The 23,526-nt window shown below is 39.8% G+C and overlaps 1 protein-coding gene across 5 annotated transcripts in view; it reads left to right on the top strand.

Annotated features, from left to right (window-relative positions):
• Positions 1-23,526, top strand: part of VWA8 (von Willebrand factor A domain containing 8) — a 225,603-nt gene that overhangs the window by 139,950 nt on the left and 62,127 nt on the right. For all 5 annotated transcript variants that reach the window (XM_068418061.1, XM_068418042.1, XM_068418050.1 and 2 more), the window contains 7 exons: positions 7,104-7,212; positions 8,143-8,281; positions 10,136-10,338; positions 20,337-20,453; positions 20,934-20,998; positions 21,098-21,223; positions 21,840-21,949. In XM_068418061.1, coding sequence (XP_068274162.1) covers positions 7,104-7,212; positions 8,143-8,281; positions 10,136-10,338; positions 20,337-20,453; positions 20,934-20,998; positions 21,098-21,223; positions 21,840-21,949 — 869 coding nt within the window. The remainder of the gene's footprint in view (positions 1-7,103; positions 7,213-8,142; positions 8,282-10,135; positions 10,339-20,336; positions 20,454-20,933; positions 20,999-21,097; positions 21,224-21,839; positions 21,950-23,526) is intronic.

The raw sequence follows: 23,526 nt of genomic DNA, 5'->3' as shown, positions 1-23,526 counted from the left end.
GGGCAATTACAGCATCTCTTAAATTGACAGTACACACTTGAAACTCTTGCCATAGTTTCTTTGCTAAGAGTCACTTGGTAATTTCTATTTTAAAGAATTATGATATTTGTCATAGTCTTTGTGAAATTTGCACTTTATATAATTTTCAGAAGTATTAGATGTGGGTTTACATGGATGGATTGTAGAGGACTTCAGTAATGAGAAGATCAGAGGTTTAGGAAACGTAAGAGAAAGACTGCTGTAACTGACGACTCTTCAGTCTAGAAGTGAGAAGATAGAAGAAAGATCTGGTCATATTGAATTAGGGATAATCACCTAATAGTTTTGAATCCGTCACTGAGGTTTTATAGGACAGGTTACACCAAGGATGACAGACTTACAAGACCTCCACAAGATGCTCATCAAAACCTTCACTTGACTGGCAGCTATGAGCGCATACTCTGTACACTGAAGGCCAACAGGAGGAGAAACTACGGGAGCAGTTCACATGCAGTTGATAAAAGCAACTTTTTCTTAGATCTTACCGTGCAAGATTGGGACTAGGCTGACCAGTTGGCTCTGTCTCACTATCTCATTTGCATCTACCACAACTAGCATTTCAGGTTATCCTGCTGCTCCATTCCAAGATAGCCTTACTGTTGATCATGAGATTTAACCCTGTGGAGCTTGTAAGCCACAGGTGGATCACCTTGAATTACAGACCCATCTTTCAGGAATGGTTTAGGCACAGTTGATTCTGCCTCAGGGTAAAAGAACATCTAGATAATCTCTCCAAATCTGTTCGAGCCCATATTGCAAGCTTCTGTGATGGACACGTTGAGGTAATTGGGTATGGTGTTTGGACCACTGCAGAACAGGTACTTCCTGAAGCTGCATGTTTAGAACTAGAATACTGACATCCTCTATATTGTTTTCCAGGAATCTGAGAGTAGGCTAATGGTGCTAATCTAGTCCATCCCACTTCCTTCAGAAAAGATGCAAGTTAATCTAAAACCTTACCTGATTTTTGTCATGATTCATGCCTGAAAACCTTCAGAGATGGAATTCTATAACTTCCCAAAGCAAGTCAGTCTTATTTCTAAATATCCTTGCCATTAGAAAGTCATCTCTAGACTAAACACATCCAGTTCTCTCAATCTTCCCCGTTTTTCAAGGCCTCTGGTTGTTTTTATCTTTCTTTTATGCTCCCCCTCTCCACTTGATTCATGTCCGTCTTTAAGCATGGTGTGTGAAACTGTAGGTGAGTTTCTGCTAGACCTGAGTAGAGTAGTATGAGAGTATAGAATAGAGATGTATTTCATGCAGCTGTCCCTTTTAAAAACCCCAGTATGTTTGCATTTCTTGCCATGTTTAACTCATGTCTAGTTCCTTTAATATGAACCTACAGATCTTTCCTGCAGAACCCTGCATAGCACTTACCCCATCTTCACTTTATGTAATCAACTTCCTTCATGCTTACACTTTTCTTACTGTATTGTATTTTTTCAGATTAGTTCTCTGACTTGTCAAGATCACTTTCAATTTTAAGTTTGTTCTCCTACCTGCTTATAGTCACCCACAAAGCGACAATCTGAAGATTTACTAGGTTTGGTTTCTACAGTGTCCTAGTGACAACAGCATACCCCCACAGAGGTTTACTTTTGTGCTCCAGTCTTAATTTGCAAAACTTTTGAGACTTACTAGGTAGTAATTGCTCAGTGGTTCTATTAAGGAATGTGAAAACTAGGATAATAGTCCAAACCTATTCTGCCCGAGGATGTTAGTCGTACCTGCAGCAAAATCATTGCTATTGGTAAGAATACAAATCCTGTACAATTAAGAAGTTTTGCGATACAGAAGCTTTTCCAGGAGATTCTAGGACAGGAAAATCATTGTGCTGAAATGCTGACTCTGTTATACAGGTACTCTCTGGCATGTGTTGGATCAAACAATTTGTGAATCTTCATTTTATTTTAGTAAGTTTTGGAGAAGTCTGTCACCTATTACTTAATCTAAAAGAAAACTTGAATAAACCAGAATTATTTAAATTGCTGCTGAAACATAATTGCTGTAAATATAGGAACAAAACCATGAGACACAGGAGCAACACACTACAATACAGAGCTTCAGTAGAAGAAACGTTGAGTGTTGTATCCAGCTGAAATTACAGGGGAAATTTAACAGATGATACCAGTGACCTTTATGGGAATTTTAGTTTAGGCTCTGGAATTAGTATACCTAATCTTTGAAGGAAAGATTAGATAGTGTCTAATGACCATTTAGAAAAGAATTTTTGCAGTAGTTATTTTTTCAAGAGAGAAATGAATTTGTATATGCTCATTCATTTATTTTCAAAATTAGTGTCATATATTAGACCTGTAAAGTAATGCTTTACTTGGGCTTTTTGTTTCTTTCAGGCTTTTTTGTCCCAAATAGGATGACCATTCTTCAAGGCACTGACACGTTCAGTATTGTCAGGTTATAACACCATGATATTGTCTGTATCTCCTGGTATCACCTGTTCAATAGTTTATAATTTTTATCAGTATTGTGTGTAAAGCAGATGGCTTGTCTATGATGCTTTGCCAGGACATAGTGGGTAAAATGGATTACTTATTGTAGCAAGTCATTATTCTTTTTTTATGTGCAATTACACTTTGCTTTTCCCATTGACATCTGTTAGGTCTCATTTGTCAGAACTCATGTTAATCTGCCATTTTGTTGCACAATTCAGATCATTTGCAATTCCTAGGTAAAACAGCATTCAGCTCTAATTCTGGCATTTATCCTTGATGAAATTACCATTCCATATTTTTCTTCCTGTCGGTATCCACTTCCAGGTGCTTGCTATAACTTGAATATTTGTTTTATATGAACTGAATTTTTTATATGTAATGTAAATTTTAACAGCTCTAATTTTCTCTTGAGACTGTTTTTTTTATTTTCCCCAGGTACTCTGTAGTTAATTGTTGGACCTGTCTCATACCATATATGTCTCTTGTTCATTGTGTGCATTGTGGGGGAAGCAGGGTGGGGGTATGCACTTGACTGTCAGGGAATGGGAGGGCTAACATAAGACTGTTCTGTATGTCTACTGCTTATATTTTTAATCAAAAGGTGTTTAAATAAAGTATGGAGATCTGGTTGATAAGGAATTTTCCTGGTTTCAAACTATATCTTACTTAAGTCCAAAAAGGTAGGGTGGGATGGAAGTCTCTTCAGCTTGACAGAGCACAGGCTGTTACTGAAGACTTTGAATAATACATTCTGTGCCAGCACTGAACTGGTTTACAAGATCATGTATTAAGCAGCTTTGTTGCCGGTCGTAGTTCATGTCTGCAGCTGTACTAGTACAATAGCTGGCTGTAGAGAATTTGCATTCAGTGGAACTTTAGTCTTAAAGATTTGCAGCCATTTTCCAGTATCTTCTCAGAAAGCTAAATAAATAACTTTATAAAGTAGGTTCTATTGACTTTTTTAACACAGTTGTTTGGTGGTTTGTTGGGTGTTTTTTTTTAATTAGCATAAGATGAATTTATTTTCTAAAATCAAAAAGATAAAAATGGAAAGAAATTGTGTTCTGTAGGTGTCACTTTGAAAAGTTTTCCTGCAGCAGGAGCCACTAGAGAATTAGCTTTTGACAGATTGTCTCCCCTTAGACCGCTGTGGATGAAGAAAATCAGGCTAAATAGTAATTTTTTGTAGAATTGTCCCATCAATTGTATGTCATGTGCAGTCACCTTTTCTAAACAAGATACCTGCTTATATAAACATTTAATGTACAGCAGTGATCTTGTGGAAAACAAGCATGTAAAATTAAGAGTAAATAAACATTTAAAATATTTCTAAATTTTCCTTAAGCAACAGGCTTTGACAGATCCATACAAAGAACTGGTCAGGACTAATTCCTTAGAACTTACTTTTAAGTCTTGGCTTTCTTACAAGATTACTGCAGTCTGCCATGCAGTTTTTCTGTTCTAGAAACTCTTTCCAGCTTTTGAGGAAAGCAGAAGTCACAGATCACTCTATACACTCCAGCTGGAGAGAGCAGTGGAGTTTCAGTACTGTTGTTACTCAGCCACTGCACTTTTTACACCCATCAGATCTCTTTGCTTCACAGATTTTTGCCGGTGGTGGCATTTCCATAGTTTTTTGTCTGCCTTTTATGTAAACAGTATTTGGTTAATTAATTTGAAATACAGCAGTGTGGCAGGAGTGCCTTGTGTAGTTTTTTACCAGTACTGTCACTTCAAGTTATTTTCAAAACTTGCTTGTTACTTGCAAGTCCTGGGAAAAGAAAATCTCCCTCCTTCACTGTGTATCATATATATTCACTAGAGGAAAACTGTTAAGGTGTATACACATTTTCAGTGTGGGCATATTGTTCCAGTCCTTCTGCATCCTCACTCTTTCCTGGTTATAAGACCTTTAATGCCACCAGCTTCTTCAATACTTAGTCTTTCTTAGACCAGATTTATAAGAGAGGGCAGCGAGATGGAGTAAAAAAAGAATTGTCAGGCCCTGGAAGAGTAAGACCCCTATTACTCTTGACAAAGAACTTTGTATTATGAATTCTGCTTTCTGTTTTATACCTAAATTCTGATCTACCTTTCCCTCCTCTTTGCTGTTTGTGATGACTTGGTCTGCTGCCCCAGAGAAACTAAGTCATTCAGAAACAGGAAAGAGAACAAAACCTCAAGAATCTAGGAGAAAGGAGAAATCAGTTTTCCTGAGGGGAGAGATTAAATTTACCAAAGCAGATCTCCAGAAAGCTGAAGCAGAGTGGAAATGTTTTGTTTCTTTGGGAATGCAATCTGTAATTCTGTTGCTGTATAAAGCAGGGTATTTGGTTTGAGCTGGTTATTAACATATGTTTTGTTTTAAAATTTAATAAGTATTCATGATTAGTAGTGAACCCGGTGATTTCTAGGATGTTGTCCATGGGAGTAATGTGTAAGGAATTAAAACCAAAGTCCAAATCCTTGTGGAAGTTGGATGTTCCATTGAGCTAATGGGAAACAATTATTGCTGATATAGGCATATCAAAGATTATGCTACTCGGAGTCACCATAGCAAAAAAAAAATCTCCAGTTTCTTTTTGCACACAAGACAGTTTTGGCTCAAGACATAACCAACGTTTTGCCAACAAATCATTTTGAAACCCAAATAGAAACCTGAAGTAAAATTCCAGTTCATGGATAAACTGACATTTAGTCTAGTGACTTGACTGTTTGCCCATTTTCTGACTGCATGATTAAGTTTACCTAAGAACTGTGTATATGTTGAAATAGTGCATCCTGAATGTTTTTTCCTAAGGTTGTTGAATGTTGTAATCTACAATAGATTGTACTTGCATTTTTTTTTGAGTCTGGCTTAATTTCTTTTCTTAATTTGAGAAGAATCTGGCTAGACTAGCTAAGTGTAAAGAATGGAAAAATGCAGACTGAAGTGAAGAAGAATGCAAAATAAAACACTCTTCAAACATTGGTATCTGTTGATACTCTTAACTAGGCAACAAACAGGCAATGAAGACTGTACTCATTCTTTGACCAAGACAGGGAATCAATGAGATGCACTTTCCTCATTACATACCCTGATGACATGTTGCTGGCAGCTGGATATTTATCTATGAGCACCAACAATCTATAGCATCCAAACCATTTTCTGTTTGCAAAAAGTGTCTTTGGCTATCTGGCTGCCTTGGCAAATGGTGCAAACGCATAACGGGGATGGAGGCTGAGTGACTGTCTGCCTGTGAGTACTGGCTTCTCCAGGTTGCTTGAGATTTGATGTCAGTGTACCAGTAAGAAACGTTAATGCAACTTCCTTACATGGCCTGCAAAGATTAGAGGATATTAGTGTTCATTCCCTGAATTTTCCTTGAAGTTCTCAATGGGGAAAAAAAGTGAAATTGAAATTCCCCAAGATTCATGTATAGTCCAACTGAGGTTTTTTGATTTGGGATCCCTTCTTATTCTGAAAAGAATATCAAGAAGAAATGAAACAAATCTCTAATATCTAGAGGGGCCAGGATGGTTGTGTGGAGAGGGGAAATAATTGTAACAGTAGGAATGAGCATCATCAGACAGGACAGAAGAGACCATGCACAGACTTTTAACAGTCTAAGAGAACTTCCTTAAAATAGACTTTGGAGATATTTCTAGAAACTGGGAGAAGGAATGTCTTCTGTTCTCTTGCCAAGTTCTGTAGCTGTACAATAATGTGCAACAGCGTGTAACATGGAATGCAGTTTTGATAGGAGGTCTTTTTAGGAGCAACTGATCCCAAGTAAAACCAAGCAAAAGTGATGAGTTCATTAGCTTGAAGGTATTCATACCAATTAACGAAGTTAAACTGCTTTCAGTGGTTGCAAATCACTTCAGAGGAAAGAAGTAAAAATTATGTTGTCCCTATTTTGCTGTCAAGCTACTTTGTCATACACCAGCATTTTCTTTTCCTATATAAATGAGTTTTGCTGTGGCCCATGTATTTCTTCCCTAAATAAAAGCTACAGAAATGAAGAAATTAGACCAAGGCAAGCAATTGGGGCTTTCGAAGATGTCCCTGTCCTTTTTGTAGACTGGTCAGAAGGCAATGGGATACTCTCACGTCTGATACTCTCATGAACAAAGGTTCATGTCAGAGGCAAAATATATGGAAATAAGTCGTTGAACTTTTATCGCATGGTTAACTTGCTGCAGTGTTTGCTGTGCTTATTCTGCTGTTTTTTTAGATGAATGTGCCACTGACAGGAGTTCCTTGAAGTGATACTATCACACCCTGCCTGATTTGAATAAAGCAAAGCAAGAGGCGGTTTGGATATATTTTGTTACATATCTCAAACAATTCAGACTGGAAGAGTTTTCCTTTTGAGGCCATATTATGTGAATTGCTGCTTCTTTTATGATGATGTTTAGATTGTGACTGTATTAGTATTCCAGAAGGCTAAAATTTTTGTGATTTAAAATGTAAAAGAAATGAAATAGTTTACCAAGGAAGCATTTTCTACAAGAGAATCTTCAGATATGCCTTATTGGAAAAATGAAATAGTTTAAATTATTTATTCCATATCAGTTGCTGGTTAATGAATGTAAAAATTCATTTTTTCCTACATTATTTGACAGACTGCCATTACCAGATCATAAATTTATGGGCTACTGGAAAGTCGATCAGCCAGGGAATGCACGACAGAAACTGCTGTGTCCAACAGAAACTCAAAAAATAGATGTAAAGGTTTGTCTTTTTAATTTTTTTTAATTCGTATAATACTGGGTTTATGTATAGGAATGCAAAGAATCAAAAATGTGGTTAATTTCTTCAGGAAAAAGGTTATATACAAAGCATGATCCTTGTTACATGTTTCTGGGTTTCTTATACTGACTAGAAAAATGGACGTTTTTGTATACCTGGCCCTCACAATGTGAGATGTGCTTTAAAGTCAGTAAGTTTGATCAGAAGTTCTTGAAAAGAGGTTTTTATTGAAAATACCATATTTGAAGGAACTTTTTAGCTGTTTTGGATCCTTGGAGGTGGCCAGTTTCAGGCCCCAGATCTCAATTTTTGGATAAGATCAGAGACTGAAAAGAAAGTTGTTTTGTGTTTCTATTTTGCATGCAGCTGAATTCTTACGGGTCTTTGGCACTGCCAAGTCTGAATCTGAATCTTTGGTACAATTTGACCTGCAGCCAAAGCTTCTAAGTCCTTTTCAGTTTTGAGTTCTTGGCTTAACTTCAGTAATTATTACTCCAGTGAATACGGAAAAATCTGAACTGCTAATGTGATGTGGGGGTGAGATTTAAACTTTATATAATAGGAAATTGTCATTGAACTTCTTTGAAACAAAAATATTCTGATTTTTTTTCCTTGCATGGACTGTGTTTTATCAGTACACGATACCTCTTCATGCCACTGAGCAGTAATAGTTTCAAACCAATAAAAGACTAAAGAGGAAGGGCATGTCGGTTTGTATACTGGAAAGAAAATGGCTGTATGGACATTCAGAGAGCTTGCAGGAAAGCATTTCCTCCTCCCTTTTATTTATTCAGTAATTGGCCTCTTTCAATTGTTAGTAGTATTAACAGTCCTGAAGAAGACTTCTAGATTTCCATAAAGAATGGTGAGTGAAATATTTCAGCAAGCCCTCATTGTTATCATTTGTTTTAGGGCCCTGTGTACTTAAATATCCAAGGATTTCCACTGGAACGACATGAAGCCAGGTCCCTCAGTTTTACAGAAGAACTCGCTTTTTGGACACTGCCTTTGGGTGAAGTTAACTTAGTTTGCGATGTCACAGTAACAAAAGGTGCAGTAAGAAAATCTAGTAACTTTTGTAATGATCCTCAATATTATAAATACCTGAAATATCCTAGAGATGAGGAAGAACTAGGCTGTTGATTTCATAAGTGCTTGCCGAGAGCCAGTGACAGAATATCAAAGGGCAATATGAGGGATTCTAAGTGTACTAACACCACTTCAGTGCATTTATAATAGTGTGTTTTTCTGGCTATGTTTGCAATGGAGTATAGGAATAATACTAAGAATTGGAATATGGGAATGGAGGATATGGAGTATAGGAATAACAATTTATCTTTTTGCACTTTTTTTTCAGTAGATGAAATAAAAAAAAAAATCAGCCACTGAAATGGGAGCATAATTTCACTGAGAGATTATGCTCTTTGTAAGGATACGTGTCCTTCTCAAACTAAGAGAAGGGAAGGAGATGATTCTTTCCCTCTGCTCCGCTCTCATGAGACCCCACCTGGAGTACTGCGTCCAGCTCTGGGGACCTCAACATAAGAAGGACATGGAGATGTTGGAGAGAGTCCAGAGGAGGGCCACGAAGATGATCAGAGGGCTGGAGCACCTCTCCTATGAAGACAGGCTGAGAGAGTTGGGGTTGTTCAGCCTGGAGAAGAGAAGGCTCTGGGGAGACCTTCTAGCAGCCTTTCCAGTACCTGAAGGGGGCCTACAGGAAAGCTGGAGAGGGGCTTTTTACAAGGGCATGTAGTGATAGGACGAGGGGGAATGGTTTTAAACTGAAAGAGAGTAGATTTAGATTAGATATTAGGAAGAAATTCTCTACTGTGAGGGTAGTGAGACACTGGCACAGGTTGCCCAGAGAAGTTGTGGCTGCCCCCTCCCTGGCAGTGTTCAAGGCCAGGTTGAATGGGGCTTTGAGCAACCTGGTCTAGTGGAAGGTGTCCCTGCCTATGGCAGGGGGGTTGGAACTAGGTGATTTTAAGGTCCCTTCCAACCGAAACCATTCTGTGATTCTATGATAAAGTAATTAAAGAACAGACCCACAAAATTGCAAGTCTGTCTAGTTTTTATGTTCAACACTGTATTGCTTCAGAAAAACAATTTGACTTCTCCTCTCTCTCTTGGTCAATTCAGTTTTAATATAAATCTTTTAACTTGCAGAGTGCTGTGCTTTTTTTTTCCTGTGCTTATAATGGTTAAAATTCTTTCTCACTCCATCCAGCCTGCCTTAGTTACATATACTACTTGTGTCCCAAAGTGAATTGCATCATTGGGAATATTCATAAATGGTTTTAGGGTTCATCATTAAACATGTCTAAACTTTATTGTGTGTTATAAACAGATCGCTAATGATCAGTACTGGAATGCTGCCTTTTCTGCTTATAGCCGTAGTTTCAAATACGTCAACAAACTTTCATGACAGTGAAACAAAAATTGCATGGCTTTGGATTGATTTTAAGAATTGTCTGAAATGTCGGGAGAGTGCTATGTGTGAAAAGTTCCATATGAAGTTTGTGTTCATCCCACGTTTAATTATTAAATATATTAATTGAGAAGGAGGATGAGATAGAGAAGGAGGGAAAACCAAGTTTATAAACAAACAAAAACATCTGGGCAGATTTTGTGTATACTAGCAGCTGGCAGGAGCTGCAGTCCTATCTACACAAATGTGCCTTGGACTACTTGTTTAAAGAGTTTATAGTGTTGTGGCAAGATTCTACCTGTTAACATTTAGTTAGTATCAAGAGACCATTTCTCTCTTTGTCGTCCTGTGTCAATGGTGGTAATTTTGCTGTACATTTTGCTATATCATCTGCCGAGTTTATGACATATACATTTCCAGAAAAGCAATGCAGGATGTCAGTAGCCTTTCATTAATTTTATTTTCTTATTTCAGAAGAGGAAGCTGAAAATGTTCTTTACGTTACCACGTGCAATCCTGTTTCCTTGTACTTCATGAACGTTTCTAGTAAGAGTGGATACTTTGTGGATCTTTATGACCTCTTCCCAAGAACAGTTGGAAGTGTCTGGCAACCTTTTGTGACTGTGGCACCGCTGGGAAATCCACTCAAAGGTCAAGTGGTTCTACATGAAGAGGAGGTAAAAAAATTTAAAATACAGCTAAATGTTTAGTGATGAGCAGAGTAGTATCATAAGAATCGGATCGCTGAGCAGTCTGCCTCTATAGATTGAAATAGCCTGGACAAGCCTACCCGCTTCTGAATGTTCTCTTTTTCACTATACTTGAAGCTTAGGAGTTGCCTTCAGCTTTAGTTTTTATGTGGAGATTTTCCTCTTGTATTTTTTAGCTGGACAATGTCCTTTTGCATTCTTGAAGCTGAGTTCTACTTGCTTATCTTATTTCTCTTACTGCTAGAGGGAGACTGGCCTTCATGGGAGAAAGGGAGATAATGAGTTGAGTTCAGGAGTCTCAGTCAAGCAGCATATGTTTGCAAAGTCCAAAGTACGAAGTAAGCTGGTTATGCTGTGTCAGAAGCCGCCCGGTCGCCGGCCCTTGTACTCATGGGTGACTTCAACTTGCCGGATGTCTGCTGGAAATACAACATGGCAGAGAGGAAGCAATCTAGGAGGGTCCTAGAAAGTGTGGAGGACAACTTCCTCATGCAAGTGGTAAATGAGCCCACTAGAGGAGGGGCCCTGCTTGACCTGTTGTTTGTGAACAGAGAAGGACTAGTGGGAGATGTGAGGGTCGGTGGCCATCTTGGGAGTATCAACCATGAAATGTTAGAGTTTTCGATAGTGGGGGAAGTAAGGAGGGGCAAGAGTAGAACTTCTGCCTTAGATTTCTGGCGGGCTGACTTTAGCCTGTTTAAGAGGCTGGTGGACCAAGTCCCTTGGGAATCGGTCCTGAAGGCAAAGGAGTCCAGGAAGGCTGGACATGCTTCAAAAGGGAATTGTTAAATATTCAGGAGCAGGCTGTCCCAGTCTGTAGGAAGGCAAACCGTCGGGGAAAAAGACCGGCCTGGTTAAACAGGGAACTTAGACTAGAACTTAAGGAAAAAAAGAGAGCCTACTTGCTCTGGAAGAAGGGTCGGGTAACTTGGGAGGTCTATAGGGACGTTGCCAGGTCGTGTAGGGAGAAGACTAGAAGGGCCAAAGCTCAATTAGAGCTCGATTTGGCTGCTACAGTCAAAGACAACAAAAAAAGCTTTTACAAATACATCAACAGCAAAAGGAGGGTCAAGGAGAGCCTCCACCACTTGCTGAATGAGGAGGGTAGTGTAGTGTCAGGGGATGAGGAAAAGGCAGAGGTGCTCAATGCCTTCTTTGCCTCGGTCTTTAATGTCAAGACTGGTTGTCCTCAGGAGACTCGGCCCCCAGAGCCTGAAGTTAGGGATGGGGGGCTGTGTGAACCTCCCATGATCCAGGAGGAGACGGTTAGTGACCTGCTGTGCCAGTTGGACACCCAGAAGGCTATGGGCCCAGATGGGATTCACCCCAGAGTAATGAAGGAACTGGCAAATGAACTGGCCAAACCACTCTCGATTATCTACTGGCAGTCCTGGTTAACTGGAGAAGTTCCAGCTGACTGGAAATAAGCAAATGTAACGCCCATCTACAAGAAGGATCGGAAGGACGATCCAGGGAACTATAGGCCTGTCAGCCTGACCTCGGTGCCAGGCAAGGTGATGGAACAGATCATCCTGAGTGCCATTACACGGCACATGCAGGACAATCGGGGCATCGGGGCCAGCCAACATGGATTCATGAAAGGCAGGTCCTGCTCGACCAACCTGGTCTCTTTCTGTGACCAAGTGACCCGCTTAGTAGATGAGGGCAGGGCTGTGGATGTAGTCTATCTAGACTTCAGTAAGGCATTCGACACTGTCTCCCACAACATCCTCCTAGACAAACTGGCTGCCCGGGGCTTGGATGGGTGGACTCTTAAATGGGTTAAAAACTGGCTGGATGGCTGAGCCCAGAGAGTGGTGGTGAATGGGGCAAAGTCCAACTGGCGGCCGGTCACTAGCGGTGTTCCCCAGGGCTCAGTTCTGGGGCCGGTGCTGTTCAATATCTTTATAGATGATCTAGACGTAGGGATTGAGTGCACCCTCAGTAAATTTGCAGATGACACCAAGCTGGGTGGCAGTGTTGATCTGCTGGAGGGTAGGAAGGCCCTACAGAGGGATTTGGACAGGTTAGATAGATGGGCTGAGACCAACGGCATGACGTTCAACAAGAACAAGTGCCGGGTCTTACACTTCGGCCACAACAACCCCATGCAGCTCTACAGGCTGGGGGAAGAGTGGTTAGAAAGCGGCCCAGTGGAAAGAGACCTGGGGGTGCTGATCGACAGCTGGCTAAATATGAGCCAGCAGTGTGCCCAGGTGGCCAAGAAGGCCAATGGCATCCTGGCCTCTATTAGGAATAGTGTAGCCAGCCGGTCTAGGGAAGTGATCGTCCCTCTGTACTCGGCACTGGTGAGGCCGCATCTTGAGTACTGTGTTCAGTTCTGGGCCCTGCACTTCAAGAAAGATGTTGAGGTGTTGGAGCGAGTCCAGAGGAGGGCGACCAAGCTGGTGAAGGGTCTGGAGGGTATGACCTATGAGGAACCGCTGATGGCGCTGGGGTTGTTTAGCCTGGAGAAGAGGAGGCTCCGAGGTGACCTTATTGCAGTCTACAACTACCTGAAGGGAGGTTGTAGTGAAGTGGGAGTTGGCCTCTTCTCCCGGGCAACTAGCGATAGGACAAGAGGGCACAGCCTCAAGCTTCGCCAGGGGAGGTTCAGGTTGGACATCAGGAAGAATTTCTTTACAGAAGGGGTTATTAGACATTGGAATGGGCTGCCCAGGGAAGTGGTGGAGTCACCATCTCTGGATGTGTATAAGAAAAGACTGGACATGGCACTTAGTGCCATGGTCTAGTTGACAGGGTGGTGTAAGGGCAACGGTTGGACTCGATGATCCCTGAGGTCTCTTCCAACCTGGTTGATTCTGTGATTCTGTGATTCTGTGATTTTGTAACTTAAGTTCTGCTCCAATCATATCCCCTTTTTACTTTTCAAATAGTATATGAAAGAGGCATTTTCTGTGTCAGAAAGTAAAATGTTGCTTGTATTTGCTTCGTACCACTGTTTTTGATTTGTTTTGTGAATCCTGGTATTTCTCATTCTGTAACATCTGAAGTACCGAGACTAGAAAGAAGACTATGTAAGCCTTGACATCTAGTGTATTAGCAATGCAAATTTAGAACCTCTGATGACTTCAGTGTTGGTTTGATTCGAATCCTTTCTTTAAAGTCAAGTATTGCATACTTTCCACGTACTTTCCAATTTCCATTAGTATCAGCAAACTGACTGGAACATTTCCAATTCAAAACTTCTTTGCCCAGGAGTGGGAAGAGACAACAGGTGATACAGTGCTTCTGCTGCTCATTTTTTAATATTAATAATAGTTTATTATGTTACCTGCCAGTCATAGTGGTTTGACATGGGTATTTATTCTGGACATTATTGATGATTGGTTTTTCCTTTTCCTTTTGTTGTTCTGAATTTCTTCTGCCCGTTTTCCAGTAGGTGAGAGACTCCCATCTAGAAGAACCTTTCCTACATTGAGTTGGGGTGTTAAGTAGTTTTCAGTCCTTTCATAACTAGTGTCTCTGCGATACTGTTGTTCCAGGAACGTTTGTCAAGTGTCGACGCCACTTTCTGGTCTCAAACACTACAGTTAAGCTCGATGCCTTATGAGATAGACAGTTCTTCTGCCTTTAGTAGAACTGCCTGTGCCTTCTTTAGCTTTGCCTTGGACGCTTTCCAATGCCAACTGGAAAAAATACGATTCTGAAGTTACCTGCTTGTGGTGATTGCCTGTGCGGTTGTCTGGAACTGCTACAGAAGTACCATTTGGGCTATTTTGAGATGCGCATCACACGTTTGTTTGGTTCTAAACAATCTTTGGCCTTTTTTGGCAAAGTCAATGCAGGAAACTGTAAACCAGATAGCAGTCTATCTCGTGTCTAAGAATGTTTAGAATGTCTCACGCTTTTTAATATAAAGCCCAGCAATATTATTTGCTTTCTAAGTCTCTGAAATTCCTACCGTAAAAATAATTGTCCTGCTAGTTTCGTTTTTAACCAAATCACAGTAGAATTTGGTGTCAGCAATGAAGTCTTTATCAAAGGCTCATTCATGAAGCTTTAGGTAGTTAACTCTGTGACTGGTTTTGCCTGTCCTCATGGAATATATTTTCATAGGCAATATGAATTAAACTCTGAAATAAAGTTTGTTCTGTGGAGAGACTGTGGTAGCTCAGTGCCCCTTTCCAGATTACTTCAGTTGAGCTGTAACCTCATGTTTTTCTCTGGCACAGCTTATATATTGCCAGTTTCAGTCTTGCCTTTCTTAGCAAGTGCTACAGGTGAACAAATCCTGTCTGAAAATAAGCCTGATTTACACTGCTGGAAAATAATACAGAGTTACATTATTCCGAATGCTTTGCATTATCTTAGGACTTTTTACATAGTGTTAACATTACCTTACTTACCGCGTGTGAAAATATGTTTCATTAAACTACAAGCTTGGTTGTAAAAAGTCATTGTATACTTAGGACACCATTTTAAAGTAATTTTAGACTTCTTGGGGAACTTAAGTAAGCATCTTGCACAGAAAAAATGATGAACAATTATTCTCTTGTGTATTGCATGTTCTTATCCGTGGACTACATTAGTAATTTATTTGGGACTGGTTTTTAAGTGAGGCACCAAAGCAAGGTCAGACAAATGCTGCTGTTGCAGTCTTCACAGACACTGCTATCCTTCCTTACATTAGGGCTCATGTGTTAGGATCTCTGTGTTTCTAGTTCCCACTGAATCAAAAGAGGGGTTCTCAAGTAGTTTATTTTTTCCACATAGAGCTTAGGTTTTGTTCCCATCTCTTCCTGCAGTGGAGCCATGGAAAAATCATGTGCTTTCTTTGTGCACCTGTGAAATTAAGTGGATATTGCTGTATATGAAATTAAATCCATTATTGTTGATGTTAGCAGGTAAACATATAGTCTAAGCTAATCATCCAAGTACCTTCTGTATCTGTTGGGAGGATAAAGGTGATCTGCAAGAGCAATTCATCCCAGCTAAGGTACAGCATGGTGAATTGCCCTCTGGAGGTGCTTTTCTCTTTCCACTGGCTACAGAAGGAGCCTTGACATATAGTCACTATGACTACCTTCAGGTGCCAGTGTAAGGTCACTGGCAGCCGTAAGCTCAGAATTTGCAGCATTCACATATTAAGACAAGTAGATTAATGGCACATCTGTATTTTGGGCACGGCTCCAAGGGTTAGCTACTTGTGCTAAGGGTGCATCAAACAGATCTTCAAGAAAAATAAGTAATGTAAATGATGTATGTGATGCTTTAGAGGTTGGTCTGCGTGTACTTGCAAAAAGACCAAGAAATATTAACAATATGTGTAGAAATAAGAAGTTGCATTTATTAAATAAAAAGAAGTCCACTTGACAGCTGATACCTCATAAATAATATAATCCGTTAATTAGACAATACCAAAAGCTAAAGAATTTTCCCAATTTTTTATTTTAATAAAGGTCTTTGGAGATGAATGTTTCTGACTAAGTTATAGAAAAGAACAATTTTAAACGGATGATAACGTTATTGGAAAGAATGAGATGATGATATTATGGCTCTTCAAATAAGCTTGTGTGATTTATTTCCCAGATGACATCCATCTGGATTCAATAGAGCCCTCCAGTGAAATAAATGAAAAATCACCATTCCTTCCTGTCCTTTTAAATAAAATTTTCCTAAAACTAAACTCCTTGGGGATTTAACTTAATCGCACAAATCAGAGCTTTATCTGCTTTTAAGCCACCTTTATGTCTTCTTGGAAGAAAGAGATTATTCTGTTCCTCACGGTGGCCATTGGTCTCGGTGAGCACAGCCTGTTTTGACTCTATCTTTTTGTTCTGACTAAGCTGATAGACTTTGAAAAGACTATTCAGAAATCTCAAGTAATTTCCTCGTAAGACGGAAATTGCGTTCATCTTTTCAAAGCAGCAATGCCTCTGGCCTGTCCTGCCCGTGAGTATTTCAGGGCGTACCCCTGTTTCCTATACAGCTTCGTGCCCATGTATTTCACTTTTCATTTTCTTTCTGCACCTATTGCTTTTACCACTCAGAAGGAGAGCAAATACAGACTGAAAATAATTTTGTTAACTTTATGCATGATTTTATATGGGATTATACGAGGAACCTGGTCTAGTGGAAAGGTGTCCCTGCCTGTGGCAGTGGGGTTGGAACTAGATGATCTTTAAGGTACCTTCCAACTGAAACCATTCTATGATTCTATGATTCTATGAAAATGCACATGGAGAATTGATTTGCATGTAAATTAACTGCACACCTCCATTTTTTCTTACAAGTGCTTTGCTCTGTTGAAAGTCTACAGCTGGATGGACAGAGTAACCTACAGTCTATCTTAGGGAGCACAACAAGCTTTGCCCAGGCAGTGTCCTTCCAGTGTCCTTTAACTCTGCTTTTATCTTTCTCAGGTGGGAAGTGGGGTAGGGAGGGAGGAAGGTGCTTTTCCCTGTCCCATATGCTGCTGGAGTTCTTTGTCGAAGCTCTTGGATAGCAAGGGAGTGAGGGAGTCTGTGGCATGGAAGCTGACACAGAGATCCGCCTTGCTCACTACATGTTGAAGATGGCAAACATCCTTTAAAAGAAGACTTTTTTTAACAGTTTGTGATCTAGCCTGAAACATAAGTGGGGACCTGTGTATGGAAGTACCTGTAACGTACTAGTAGTAACGTTTGAAACCTCTAGTCCCCATAATATTCTGATGCATGTTTTCAGGAGGAAGGGTGTATTTTCTTCAAAAACTAGTTGACGTTATTAAATTAGCCTCTTTTTTTTTGGATATTATATAAGACTGTCCTTTTCTATAAGCATGCCTTATAGAAAAGGAAAGGTGTGCTTATATAGAAAGGTGTGCACCTTCTATAGAAAAGGTGAAGACTTTCCTTTTCTGTAAGTGCAAAGCTTATATCTCTACTTGCTGTTCTCAGTTCACTGAAACCTCTATTACAATCAAGTGTACTAGAGGGGGCAACAGGCACAAAATGAAACACAGGAAGTTCCATCTGAATATGAGGAAAATCTTCTTTACTTTGAAGGTGGCAGAGCACTGGGACAGGCTGCCTAGGGAGGTTGTGGAGTCTCCTTCTCTGGAGATATTCAAAACCCGGCCGTACACGACCCTGGGCAACATGCTCTAGGGGAACCTGCTTTGGCAGGGGGTTGGACTAGATGATCTCCAGAGGTCCCTTCCAGCCCCAACCATTCTGTGATTCTGTGAAGTCTCCCAAATCATCTGTAAGACACCATTTGCATTAATTAGAACACCAGTAATCTACTTGCATACATTTCCTTGCCTCTGAAGGCATGAATGTTTGAGCCCCAAACCATAAATTCTTGCACAGACTTTTTTCACTTGAATGTAGTTACCAATATGATATATCTGTATCTGTGCCTAATATTTACAGCATCAGGATTGTTACGTGTATATCACTCAAGGCCTCCTTGAGTGGCACTGATAGAAAAGGTGCTTGTGGGACAGGAGGCAAGGAGAGGTGTGGAGGGGTTACCCTGCCAAGGTAAGAATCAGCCTCATCTGAGGCTGATAGCTAAAAAGAGTCTGTGTTTGAGAGCTTGCTTGCTCAGGGTGTGAGCATTGAGGGTAGAAGAGAAGGAAACAGAGTGAGTATGGGGAGAAGAATACAAGAGGGTTAAACTGAATTAGTTGTACTGTCCCGCTCTGAAATTGGAGTGTTTTCCCTTCCCTAGCTCTCCTCTCTGTCTGCAAGACCATAAGGAACAGCTTCCCATACCAGCAAAGTGAAATCACAGCCCTGTTTGGTTTAAGGACTTTTCAGAAGAAAATGCTGGCTAAAATAAAAACAGCAGTAAGGAAAGGGAAACTTTGCAGTAACTAAAAATAAAGGCACTTCACTTCACAAGATTGGTTATTGCATCTGTCCAGAGTTTGGAATTCCAGACATCAGGGTCGGAAGGTCACCCAAAGGTTACTTTTCTCCCAGTCAAGAACAAACACAGCGGAATTGCACGCCAACGTCTTTTCCCAGCCCACTTGAAGAGTTGCCAAAGCCGCTTTTGGATGTGTTCACAAGTGACGCAAAAATCTATTCTTAAACACAGACAGAATATTCATCAGTCACTTAGCACAGAAGGAAACCATTAACATCAAAAGGGGTGGAGTAGAGAGGCTTTTTATGTTACCAACTGCTCTCATAAATTTAACGCTAAGTGGAAGAGTGTAATTGATTTGTATGTGTTCTTTATCTCACGTGGAAGGCTAACGCATTGCTTCGGTACAGCAGTGCTATTACAGAACTGTATAAATAAAATATGGCAGAAAAACAAAATCCAAAGCAAATGCCCTATTTTTTTTCCTGAACCATGTTTCTGTAATTTTGGTTTGTAACACATAAGCAAACTTCTTTTTTTAGAAGTCTTGAACTCTAGCTGAGATTCCCAAATGCTCCAAATAACATGGTAATATTTTAAATGCTTTACCATATTTAGCTTCAAATGACTTACATTATTAAATAAAGTTAATTCTCCCAAATAATCCTAGTGAAAGTATGAAGCGTACCCAAAAAGAACAAAACCGCTGTGACTCAGATTGTTTGTGTTTGTTTTATTTAGGAGAATTTGTGGGAATTTATGTTTTACTCCCTTAACGTCTATCGTGCGTTATTGCAGATGTTGTACGTAGACAGTTTACTTTTAATAAATCCTTGCAGAACCTAATGTCCTTCAGAACCTAAGGTTTCCTTGAATGGCAAACAAAAAATTCAACCCAAGGCTTAATTGATTTTTTCTTTTGTACCTTTTAAATTTCATTTGATGCGGTTAACGTTGGCCCTGAATGATTGTTCTCTTGAATTCTTAGTTAAACACATTAGGAGCAGCTATAGTACTTTGTAAAAAGAAATGTTTAAGATGCCTTCATCATTTTACAACATCCGTGGGCCCTGGGGCATTCAGTAACAAACTGAGAAATCTGAAGAAGTTCAAAATTTAGCATACCGTATTTTCACGTGTGATCTGTGGAGGACACTTACACCACTCTGTTCAGTGTCCTCTCTGCTTCTGATCTCCATCCTCTTGCTGTCCTCCAACAGTTTTCCTACCTCTGGCACTGTAAGCTCTCTGGGTGTGCGGGTCACAGAAGGATTGTCATGCACTGGCACATTTCATAGGCTCCACCGTATCAGAAGTATGAACTTGGAAAGAAAGTACTAAGCCATTTCTTCTCTCACCAGTTTTGCACCTTCAGTGTAACTTAAGTAATGGGTACTTTAAAGGAATGCTAAGAAAACATAAAAACTGAAATTAAAACTGCCTGAAAGGAGGTTGTAGTGAGGCAGGTGTTGATCTCTTCTCCCCAATAACAAATGATAGGACGAGAGGAAGCAGCCTCAAGTTGTGCCAGGGGAGGTTTAGACTGGATATCAGGAAAAATTTCTTCACCGAAAGCGTTGTCAAGGATTGGAACAGGCTGCCCAGGGAAGTGGTTAAGTCACCATCCCTGGAGGTATTTAAAAGCTGTGTAGGTATGGTGCTTAGGGACATGATTTAGTGGTGGACTTGGTAGTGTTAGGTTAATGGTTGGACTCGATGATCTTAAAGGTCCTTTCCAACCAAAAAGATTCTATGATTCTATGATTCTATAAATATTTTAGTTACTTGACAGAACAAAGCTGGTATGTCTCTTACCTGTAGCTGACTACAGCTTGGACATGTAAACCATAGCAGTCTAGTTCCTAGTGCTCATGCAGAAGTGAATGTGAGATGTATAGATAAAGCATTATGGGAAAACTGGAATAGCATTACAGCCCTTTTTTGCATGTACTTATCCTCTACAATTAAATTTCTCCATGAGCTTTGAAATGAACCAAGAAGATTCAGCCTAGGTTTTCCAACAAAATCTAGATCATCTTTTCAAAATGTCCTAAGTAGCTGGAGTTGCAGAAGTCCTTCAGATAGATTTGTTGTAGTCTCTTAAATGTGCTTGAGATGTACACGGATCTGCTTTTCATTTACAGAGCAATGTTGTGTTGTTGCTGGATACAAACAATGGTGCCCTTCGCCGACTTTTGCTCTTACCAGATGCTCAAGAGTCTCCCAAGAGAATATCTTGGTGGAACAGCAAAGAAGAGACGGTGAGGAATAGCACCTGCCTCTATTACACTAAGGTTTTTTTTTAAATCAAAGCTCAGTATTGGAAAAACTTCCCCATGATCATTTATCTTTCTAGTTTTACAGCTCAAGTCCTTAATTGTTTACTCTTATATATGTTTAAATGCCTTACACATAAAATAGTATTGTTATGGAATAGTGATATGAAAAATACAAATAATTTCTATTGTCTGATATGTATCTTTAAAATATCCCTCTTTGGAGCTAGAACTGGGAATAATGCAACATTTCGTTACAAGGGATTATGTCCAAAATAATGAACTTAGTTATGATGAAATTATATGACTTGGGACAAGGCAGGCTAGATAGCATTTTGAGAGGTAATTAATGCTGTGGATTATTCTAAATAACGGAAAAATGTAGTACACTTTCAGGGGAGTCAGGGAAACTCCCTGGGATGAATCTAACAAACACTAATTGCTGTATGACATCTTTTTATACAGAGCAACTACAAAATGTGCCGAGAGTTTTCACACAAAAACTGGCTGGTGTTCTACAAAGAAGCAGGGTGAGAGTAAATTATATCCTTGTATTATATTGATATATAACAGATCTCCTTGTGTACGTCCCTGTCTGATTATCCTTTTCTTCGCTTCCAATTTTACAGAAACTGCCTTATTGTACTGGATGTATTAGAGGGTCAAACTCATACCATCTCGCTTCCGATCAATCTGAAATCTGTTTTCCTGGTGGCTGAAGACCGATGGCTCTTGGTGGAAAATGAAACAAATCAGTTAGTTAAGCCTAGTTTTCTTGATGGCATTATTTATTGTTTCACTCCTGGTCTCAGAGTTGTTTTTTCCATTTGTGAGACTGGCTAGACTTAAACAGTTGGTGTTCAAGATGTAGATTTGCTCTGGTGAAAGTGTAGGTAGGCATTTAGAGTAGGAAAGGAACAGGATATACCTGCCTGAATTCATGCTTCTGAAAGTCTAGACTAGCTTTGATTGTATGCATGTTAATACTGTTGTTACTGAGGTGGTATTGGTCTTTAGAAATGAGAATGTTGGTAGACCTAGCTTTGGAAATACAGCCACATCGTCCAGTGTTAGTGCCTGCTTGCTTTACTTTCATGGTCACGTGAAAGAAATGTTATTCTTCTGTCTTATTTTTATAAATGCACAGCAAATAAAAGTGTGTAAATAGTTACCAGAAGACAAATCTGCCACTTGTTGGCTTACCCGTTCCTATCTCACAGATGTTTGGTAAATCATATCTAGTTTTAGCAAAAGGTGTTGATAACCTTGTTTATATAAAAGTAGAATGTTTTCACTATTTAAGAAGATAAAAGTCCTTGTTTAGAGTTACAAGCTTAATCAGGAATTATCATAAATGTGTATCCTTTACAGGAAATTTCTTTTAACCAAGCGTGCCCATATGGAAGCTGAAGACAGTGAGGTTTGCCAGCTGTATGCATTGAGTGAAGAGCCAGCTGACATGGGATTTGGCTTAACAACAGGTACTGAATGCAAGCTTGGCTTGTTCTTTTTTTTTTAATCATTTCTGTGTTTGCAGCTGCACAAACAAGGCTCTTTTACTTTAAAGGTCTGGGTAACCTTCTCTCTGATTCTCTTTTTGTCCTCCCCTTATCATGTTTGGTTAATAATAACTTTTCACAAAGCATCGCAAATTCCATGCTCAAACTTCAGGTTATTTGAATAAAGTATCTTTGTTTCCCTGTAGCATTTAAGACCCTCAGTCATGGACTTTCAGGAAACATACAAGCATACAGAATGGAAAAGGAAAAAAGACTAGTCAGGAATTAGAACAGAGGAATAGAAGGGACCAAATATGTTGATGAGTCCAGTCTGTACGCTGTTGCAGATCTGTTACACGCACTCAGATGAGCTAGAAGACATTTCCCAGCACTTACAAAAATACAAAGGACCTACTGTTAAAACAGCACAGAAGTCACAGTTTCTAAAGTTCTTGAGGCCATCACACCTGTGTTGAAAGAGAGAGGGAATTGGTTCAGATGGTGCTAGGCATTGAGGCATGTCTTAGCTACAGAAGAAGGCAGAGAACTCCAATGGTCATTGTTCTGCCCGGTAAGATCTGCCCATCTTCAAATCTGATGACATTTTCAACCCTGAGTATTTGATCACAGTGCACAAAATCTTTAGTCTACCTGGTTTAATAACACTGAAAGTACATGTGCATCCCACCTAGCAGTTTATAGGCTTTAGCCTATCTCCAGTGTGTCAGAGAGACAGAGGAAAAAAAATAGAGAAACCCCTTTATATCTATTAATGATGGGAAAAGTTTCGTCCTGGTCCTTGTGACAAGCATAAGCATGAAGAATGAGATTAACACAGTGTAAACATGACACAAGCAAATCACAGAATCAATCAGGTTGGAAGAGACCTCTGGGATCATTGAGTCCAACCATCGCCCTGACACCACCATGCCAACTAGACCATGGCACTAAGTGACAAATAACAAATAGAACTTATTTTACACAAGCAGCAAGAAATTGGATACCAAAGACTCTAACCACAGCTTAAATATCTGGGATCCTTTTTATCTCTAGTACCGTTTACTCTATCAACTTATCAAGCTCCATGAGAGCCCAGTAGTTTCCTTTCTCTTACTACCTTATTTAGAAACCATTATAGAGTATTATTCCTCAGATGGGTAGAAACGTTATTATAATTTCCAGTCTCAAAGTATTTGTGAACAGTTTATTGCTGCATGCTTTTTGTGCTATTTTTATCCTTTGTTATCTTATTTCTTCTCTTCCAAATCGAAAAAGTTATCATTTCCCCTCTCCACTTTTTTCCAAATCATCCAGCAAACCATGAAAGTAACATCTTCAGCCTGCTCTCATTCTTTAGACAGAACCTGTGGCAGGAGAACTAAGAAAAGGTAGACCAGTGTGGGTTTGCCACTGACCCAAACCAGTAGCCCATTCATCCTTTGAGGGAGGAAAGATTTTCTCCCACTGCCAGGTAAACGAGATAGTCTGCCCATTGAAGTGGAAACAGTGTGTGCTGCAGAACTAAAGATAGTGGGTTCTGACTGTGTTGGTAATTTGAG

Source organism: Nyctibius grandis, chromosome 2 (genome assembly GCF_013368605.1).
Source record: "Nyctibius grandis isolate bNycGra1 chromosome 2, bNycGra1.pri, whole genome shotgun sequence".
NCBI lineage: Eukaryota > Metazoa > Chordata > Aves > Nyctibiiformes > Nyctibiidae > Nyctibius > Nyctibius grandis.
Note: the sequence above shows the minus strand (reverse complement) of the source record. Positions and strands in the feature narration are given on the sequence as shown.